We start from the raw sequence: 8,334 nt of genomic DNA on the forward strand, positions 1-8,334 counted from the left end.
TTTCAAAACATGAGATGCTTTTATGTTTTCTAAATATAATAAATATTAAGAAAAAAATCAACCGATTTTTTTAGCGTGTTATAAACGCAGTCAATGCCCACAAATCCCAACTCCTTTCATTGGGACAACACCTACCTTAACATCATAAGGAATCAATTTTTCACCCCAGACTATGTTGAGAAGAGGGGAGAAAAATCGGAAGATAGAGCAAGAGGAAATGAACTTAATTACAGTACACTGTACAATTAATATATGCTAATAAAAAAGTGGCGGGATCTTTCAAACCCCAGATTTTAAAGAACTTCCAGTCTTGTGGGAAGGAATTCATTCCTGGGGGTAGCAAGCAGATGGCGATTCATTCCTCTCCATCCAGACCTCTTCTCCCAGGTGCTCCCAAGTGTGACTTGAAGACCAGTGTCCGAGACAAAAGATCGGTATCCTGCAGGTTACGTGCTAGGAAATGAGACGAGGTGGCCTCAGAGAGAACGCAGAGAGTAGCAGTGAGAATTCAGAGAGAACGCAGGATGCAGAGAGAACGGTCCCAGGTCTGCAGGTCTTTCCGCCTAAGCCTGGCTGACAGTGGCTTCTAGCACCTCTGACCTCCTTTCTCGCAGTCCCCGCCCCGTCTCCGCCCTCCCCTTGCTCCACCCTCTTCCTTCTAGACAGGCCTCTGAGAGGAAACTGAAAGTGAAATTTAGGGATCAGGCTTGTGCCTCGAAGCTGAGAGCAGTGGCCAATGCTGAGGATCCTGGTAAGGTGAGTGAGGCTGGGATCCCCGCCCCACGTAGGACGGCTCTCTTCATCGCCCCAGATTCGGGGAGCCCCCTCCCACCAGCGTCTCCCACCCCAACCTGCTGCTTCTCTTCTGCAGAGTTCTCTAGTTCCAGCCCTGCCGTGGGGGCTGGGCTCTGAAAGTGACTTTCCAGTGGCCTGGAAGGGCCCTGGTGAGTGGTGCCTGAGCTGAGGCAGGGTGCTGGTAAAGGTGGGAGAAGCAGGCTGTGACCTAGCCCAGAGGGGAGCTCACAAGGAGCCCGCCCCTTGAGAAACCTTGCTGGAGGTAAGTGCATGCATACATACATACATACAATGCAACCCTCGTGGCTGGGAATGTGCTCTTAGCCGGTGTGCACATCTTGAAGCACACGTGCATGAGCCTGTACTCATGCACACAGGCTGTATGGTCTAGCGTATCAGTTGTTTACTTACCACATACGCAGCCCCTCATATTCGACCACACTGCCTTGTGTGATGAATAACTGCGGAATTCCTGACTCCTGTGCTTATAGTCAGGATCAATGAAGACTAACATAAGCATGTAGCACCCGGCTGGAATGTGGCGGGTCCCTGGTAAATATGGCGTATGGGAAATAGTTGTGGTTAACTTCTCTGCACGTGGAGGCGTGAGATGAGAAAGTGTGTGGGAGAAGTCTGGGCCCTGACGGTTAGCAGGGATGGATGTGATGAAGGTGGACTTGTGGTAACAGCATTATCACCGCCAATTTTCTGTGCCTCTCCTGGAGACTCAGTTTCCCCTTCCGCCCGACTACGGAGGAGAGGCTGCTGTTACCAGGTTGATATTCTTGCCTTCTTTCGTTTCTGCCTTCCATGTCATTCTCCCAACGCGTTTTCCGTTGCATTATTTTGGGGAGTTTTAGTTTTGTCTTGCTTTTGCTTTTGTCTTGCAAACTTCCATTTTATCTCTCCCCCTCTCTGCACTCCTCAGAATTCTACAGCCTCAGAAATGTCTGCGGACAAGATGTGGGAGGACGTCACCTGTGCCATCTGCCTGGACCCCATGGCAGAGCCAGTGAGCATCGAATGTGGCCATAGCTTTTGCAAGGAATGCATTTCTGAGGTTGGGAAAAGTGGAGGCAGTTCATGTCCCGAGTGCCGGCAACACTTTCTGCTCAGAAACCTCAGGCCCAATCGACATATAGCCAACATGATAGAAAACCTTAGAAAAACAGCCCAGGATGCCAAGAAGGGCAGCCCGGAAGACCGCTGCACAACGCATGGAGAGAAGCTGCACGTGTTCTGTGAGGAAGATGGGCAGGCCCTTTGCTGGGTGTGTGCCCAGTCTGGGAAACACCGTGACCACACCAAGGTCCCTATCGAAGAGGCCGCTCAGGTGTACCAGGTGAGGCCCTAGCACAGAGATACGCGTGGGTATAAAAAGATGGCCTAGGAAGGATGCTTTGTTCCCCAGAACGGTGGCTGAGAGTCACCCCTGTAGCTGAGAAGTTGGGGAATAGAGGGTTATTTTCTTTGCTCACTGAGAGGAACTTACACATCAAACACAAGTTTATTTCTCAGGAGCTGAGGCTACCATGAGTCCACTACACGGATCATGTGTGTTGGCTTCCTGGTGAACTAGAGATGTAATGACCCAGACCCCATCCCCCTGTCAATGTAGCTCTGTTTTGTAAGACGTACTTGGTTTTCCCCAGTCTTCCCATCCCCCTCCTCCACGTCTCTACGTGACTAACCTGCTGCCTTTTTCTGCAGGAGAAGCTCCGCATGGCTTTAGAAAAACTGAGGAAAGGGAAAGAATTGGCCGAGAAGCTGGAAATGGATCTTGCAAAGCAGAGAACAGACTGGAAGGCAAGAGGCCAAGGATGGGCTGGGTCCCAGGTCTTGACCTCAAGCGAGCGTTAACCATAACTGTGCCTCTCCAAGGGCTGGGAGACTTGTTATATAGGTCACTCCCCAAGAACCATCCACACTATATCCCTAGATAGAGAGGAATTTAAGGAAGGGAGGGAGAGAGGAAGAAACTTGAAATCAGATGAGATTTCCCCCAATCTGGCACAAAGATCAAGAATTACTGGACAGCCGGGCGATGGTGGCGCACGCCTTTAATCCCAGCACTCGGGAGGCAGAGACAGGCGGATCTCCGTGAGTTCGAGACCAGCCTGGTCTACAGAGCTAGTTCCAGGACAGGCTCCAAAGCCACAGAGAAACCCTGTCTCCAAAAAAAAAAAAAAAAAGAATTACTGGACAAAGTGTAAGAAAGCCACTCCGTTCATTCTGACCTGTCTCAGTGGGTAGCACTCTTGGGATAACAGAATCAATGCTGTAGTTTCTGGGTCTGAGGTATCCTGAGAGTATCCCAGCTGTGCCCTTTAGACAAAGGCTGGCTGGGGGAAACAGCTCAAAGAGATCTATGTGAGTCTGATGTAGGATGCCCACCTGATTCAGTGGCTGCTTACTGGCGACCAGGTTATTAGTTCAAAGTCTGATAAAGAATTAAAGCCTGTCATGTTGGTAATTTGCTGGTAGAAAATGGGATACATTTGAAACTGACAAAAAAAAAAAAAAAAAAAGCAAGGGCTCACAGCAATCACAGACCCCAAAAGAGGAAGTGAGATTAGCTAAAACCGAATCAACTGTGGCTGCAAAGAGGTCATCCTGGTGACCCTCCCGTCCTGGGGCCATTGTAGTGCACCAAGGCTTAGGAACAGTGCATTACTGGAAATGGGAACAGGTTTGTTTACTCTTCGTGACTTGTTGAGATAGATAAAAGGACTCACGTGGGTGTTGCTGGGTTTTGGAAGAAATGTTGAAAAATGACTGTTGGTGCCAGAAATTGTGAAGCTGTAACTTACTACAGCTCCGGCCCCAGTGTGCCGCTTACAGCGCTGTTTCCCTGATAGTCCCAGAGGCCTTGTGTGCGCTGGAGAATGCGCTCTGTGCATGGTATGGGTGTGTGCGTTCGAGCCTATTCCTAGACATGAACAGAGGGATAGGTGACCAGGGAATAGAAACGCCTCCCCACCAAAGCCTAGGAAATTTGATTAAAAATAAAAATGTAAAACTCCTGTCCTTGCCTTGCCACCGCAGAAGAACGTGGACATACAGAAGTCGAGGATTCATTCGGAGTTTGTACACCAGAAAAACTTGCTGGCCAAGGAGGAGCAGAGGCAGCTGCAGAAGCTGGAGAAGGATGAGCGGGAGCACCTGAGAGTCCTGGGAGAGAAGGAGATTGAGCTAGCTGAGAAGAATCAGGCCCTGCAGGAGCTGATCACAGAGCTGGAGCGGAGGAGCCGAGGCTCTAACCTGGAGCTACTGCAGGTACGACCCCACCCCACCCCCGCCCCCGCACCAGCTCCCGGAGTTGCCAGATCTATCTGGAACCACTCTAAAAGCAAATGCCACCTTAATCTTTGGGATACTCTTAAATACCTGAACCGTGTGCCCAGGAGTGGCTTCCATTTCAGGAGAAAGTGCTCCGTGTAGCAAGCAATAGACAGACATCCCTGGGAAGCTGAGCAGTGCTACGTGTGGGAGCTGGAGCACCGCCCTAACACACGTCCCTGGGATGTAGTACTGCGTATCTCCAGTGGTTTGTTTCGTTTTTCAAAAAGAATTAAATGAGAAAATCCATTCTGGTGCTTAGACAAGCAGCCATGTTTTAAAGAATATAATTTATAAAACTGAACTGTGTCGTTTCCCTCCAGAGTGTTAGGTCATGGGTTTTCCTTCCTCTACTCAGCTTCTCGTTTGTGAAGCCATGGAGGGTGGACAGGAGCGTGCCCTAACGTTAGTCCGAACTGCTGCGTTTTAATTCTTTGTGTTCTCTGTGAGCCGCCTGCTTGCGTTTTAGCTTGTCCTGCTTCTGCAAATAGGACTCACTCTTTTCCCAAAATAAAGTTAGCTTTAAAATAATTTTTTTCAGAGCACATTAACTAAGAAATTATGTATTGGTGCTACAATTTTTTTTCTAATTTTTTCCCATAATGATAACTGTAGAGTCCTAAACAGCACACAGACGGCTTACTATGGTTGAGGTAAGTGGTACCGTGATCCCATCCCATGGATGAGGAAACTAAGGAGCAGAAGCCTGACAGACAGTGAGAAAGTCAAGTTAAATGTTTAAGTAGTAAGAGGCAGAGATTAAGATGACACGCGTACATACTGCTCTTAGGATCACGTAGATTCCACAGCCGTCTTGCATCTACGTTGGAACACTGTGGAGTAGATGGCCTTTCTCCCTCTTCCGTCACGTGCCTTCAGTCAGATGCAAACAGACATTTCTCTGGGGTTTGTTCAGAAAAGCCGGTCATACTGGTTTGATGTGGGAGACTTTCTCTTGCCCATCACTGAACTGGGCTCCCTAGTGCCTGTTGACTGAGCCTAGGAGCCTGTCAGTTCCAACATTGTGGCTGTCACTCTCTGGGAATGAAAATTCCCACCTAAGCTCCCTCTAAATATGGCAGAGGATTAGCCACAGCACAGGACAAAGCTTCCAACCAGCTGACCCTTCCTCCCCGAACTCCTCAAACCCATAAATGGCAAGGAGCTTTTCTGGATATCCTACCTCAGCCTTTCGTTCTCTCCCTGAAACTGCCTCTGGACTTCAGTTGGGTTTTGCTATTTATTTTCCTCTTCTTCCATATCCATGGTCACCCCCCCCCCCTGCCTCCAAGAACCTAGCCCTTGTTTTCTCAATCAGTCTTTAAATCCCTGGCTGTATCCTAACTACAGCCGTGTTGGATCCTAGATATTCTATGAGCAGTCACTTGTCCTCTCTGCTAAGAGTCAGCAGGAATCCCCTGTGGTTGGGACCGGTGCAGAGCACAGCCCCAAGGAAACATGGGTAATGGCACGTGCCTGGGGAGTTAGGTCTCAGTGATCGATCAGAAACTCCAGAATTGACTCATGTCTCTTCTCTCCTCAGGAGGTGAGGATTGTCCTAGAAAGGTAAGGAGAGACAGCCCTGTTCTCAGAGACCTGGTCCTGTCTGAAATGTTCTCTGGCCTCAAAATGACATCTCAGCTGATGACTTCTCGATGTGGCTAGACTGTATCATCTTTATACATTAAAGTCCTCCACAAACAAACCAAAAAGAAAAAGGGAGGGCGATCTGATTGTGCTGGGACTCCAGGTTCTTCACAGAAGAACCCAGCCTCCTAGATGGCTGCCTGCAGAAGTGTGTAGAACAGACTTAGTGGTGACCTCTGGCTTCAGGAAGGAATGGGGGTTTCCTTGAGTGTCCTAGAATGTGGAACTCTGAAGTTGTTTCTTTCCTTTCACATGGACATCGAATGCATGAGTATTTGTCAGTTTGTATTGAATTTAATTATCAGAGTTGTCCATGATGAATGTTGTTAGGGCCCGGGGTAGAAGACAGGAGTGCCAAGTACGATTCTCAAACTCTTCTTTTCCCCTAGGAGTGGATCCTTGAACCTGGACACGTTAGATGTTACCTCCCCGGACCTGACAAATGCATGCCATGTGCCAGGGCGGAAGAAGATGCTGAGGACATGTTGGGGTGAGGTGACTTCTAGGAACTGTGGGCTCGAACGTAAGGGGACAATGAGGGTCATGGGGAAGCACAGGATGGTAGCATGTGGAAAAGCCAGGTGGAGCAAAGACACACAGGTAAGGTCTCCTCACCCATCAGAGGAAGGGCCAGGATTGCTGTGGGTCTTTCCTCACATAGTGAGGTTCAGGGTCACCCCTCCCCTTTGAGTTCACATGAATCCCCTCACTACAGAGAGAATTGCTGGCCCCGCCGGGGCTTACCTATGACCTATCACCTTCTTTCCGCAGTCCATATCACCCTGGACCCCAACACAGCCAACCCGTGGCTCATCATCCCAAAGGACAGGAGACAAGTGAGGCTTGGAGAGACCCGTCAGAATGTGCCTGAAAATGTGGAGAGATTTGAAAATTACCCCATGGTGCTAGGTGCCCAGAGATTCACCTCTGGAAAGATTTACTGGGAGGTAGACGTGACCGGAAAGGAGGCCTGGGATCTGGGGGTTTGCCGAGAGTCTGTGCAGAGGAAGGGGCTGTTTTCACTCGGTCCTGAGAACGGCTTCTGGACCATTTGGCTGTGGAACAAAGACAACTACGAGGCTGGCACCGTCCCCCAGACCACTCTCCACCTGCAGGTGCCTCCGTGCCAAGTTGGGGTCTTTGTAGACTATGAGGCTGGCATTGTCTCCTTCTATAACATCACTGACCACGGCTCCCTCATCTACACCTTCGGGGAGTGTGACTTTGCCGGACCCCTGCGGCCCTTTTTCAATGTCAGTTTCAATGACGGTGGGGGAAACTCAGCCCCTCTGAAGCTCTGTCCACTGAAGATGTGATGGCCTGCTGACCGCACTTTGTGGATGCTGTTACCTCCTCCCTGTCACGATCGAGATCCAATGACTGCTGTTACCTCCTCCTTGTCACGATCGAGGTCCCATGACTGCTGTTCCCTCCTCCCTGTCACAACTACTGAAGGCAGTTCCCGGGGACTGTTACTTCCTGTTGGGTTCCTGCCATGCACTCTAACTTTTTTGCCCATCCAGGGGAACCATCTCACCCCCTCATCTCTTTAGAGGAGCCAGAGCCCCAGAATGAAGGTGTTAGCGGGAGCAATGGAAAGTCGGTGTCAACTGACCTTCAACATCAATATTCCTACCATGGGTTCCTTAATGACTCCCGCCAGTGAGACTGATTCCTCACAGTGGACCCGAACTCTTCTAACCCAGACAAGACCACATTTCTGTCTCCTTCGTGTGACTTCCTTTGTTTTCTTTTCTCTGTTTCTTGACTATTAACTTGGGCCACTTGCCTATCTATTCCTGTATCGTCCATGGCTTGCCAAAAGGCGTCCTAAGAAACTGTGCCTTGGTTCTTGTTGGAGAAGCCCAAATATGTGTATTTAACATTGTACATCTTTTAGTTTGGATTGGGGTTTTTTGTTACCAGAGGTGTTTTTTGTTTGTTGCCCCACCCCAGAATGCCAACACACTTCATCTGTAGACTAGGTCAGGAATATCCAGTGTGACAAACCAAAGTCAGAATAAACTAGTGAAGCTGAATGTTGCAGTCACTGTGTACTTGTGTCCCCGTGATGACCCAAGTCTAGGTAGACACTGAAATGAGTACCTGAACTAGAACACGAGTATATCCAGAGCTTCAAAAATACTGTAAGAAGATTTAAAATGAAGGATGGATGAATGCACAATAAAGAAAATTCAGGACTGTTTTTAATTCAATCAGTAGTTCCAGAAGATTTTCTGTACAGTGTGGATGGAAACAACTATGCTGCCAGAGTCAAGAAACCACAGCTGCTCCCTTGTTGCTCCAACTCAAACCAAAGAAACCTCTCTGCTGTAGCAATGCAGCCTCACGGAGACCCAGCTCAGCACAGAACTTCAGCCACCAAAGGTTAACCCGGGTGTGTGTGTGTGTGTGTGTGTAAGACAGCTAGGATGAGACCCAGCTCAGCACAGAACTTCAGCCACCAAAGGTTAACCCGGGTGTGTGTGTGTGCGTGTGTGTGTGTAAGACAGCTAGGATGAGACCCAGCTCAGCACAGAACTTCAGCCACCA

At 49.2% G+C, this 8,334-nt stretch overlaps 1 protein-coding gene across 2 annotated transcripts; it reads left to right on the top strand.

Annotated features, from left to right (window-relative positions):
• The first annotated feature begins 669 nt into the window (after nt 1-669).
• Nucleotides 670-7,997, top strand: Trim21 (tripartite motif containing 21). 2 transcript variants are annotated; one of them, XM_050122628.1, is made up of 7 exons: nt 670-756; nt 1,724-2,137; nt 2,506-2,601; nt 3,841-4,071; nt 5,678-5,700; nt 6,171-6,271; nt 6,553-7,997. In XM_050122628.1, the coding sequence occupies exons 2-7, from the start codon at nt 1,742-1,744 to the stop codon at nt 7,095-7,097; spliced, it is 1,392 nt and encodes a 463-aa protein (XP_049978585.1). In that variant the 5' UTR covers nt 670-756; nt 1,724-1,741; the 3' UTR covers nt 7,098-7,997. The 2 variants fall into 2 exon arrangements, with proteins under 2 accessions (XP_049978585.1, XP_049978584.1); XM_050122627.1 differs by lacking the exon at nt 670-756 and adding an exon at nt 860-1,057.
• The last annotated feature ends 337 nt before the right edge of the window (nt 7,998-8,334 follow it).

Source organism: Alexandromys fortis, unplaced genomic scaffold (assembly GCF_014885135.2).
Source record: "Alexandromys fortis isolate MF-2015 unplaced genomic scaffold, M_Fortis_MF-2015_v1.1 scaffold_209, whole genome shotgun sequence".
In the NCBI taxonomy this organism is placed as follows: Eukaryota; Metazoa; Chordata; class Mammalia; order Rodentia; family Cricetidae; genus Alexandromys; species Alexandromys fortis.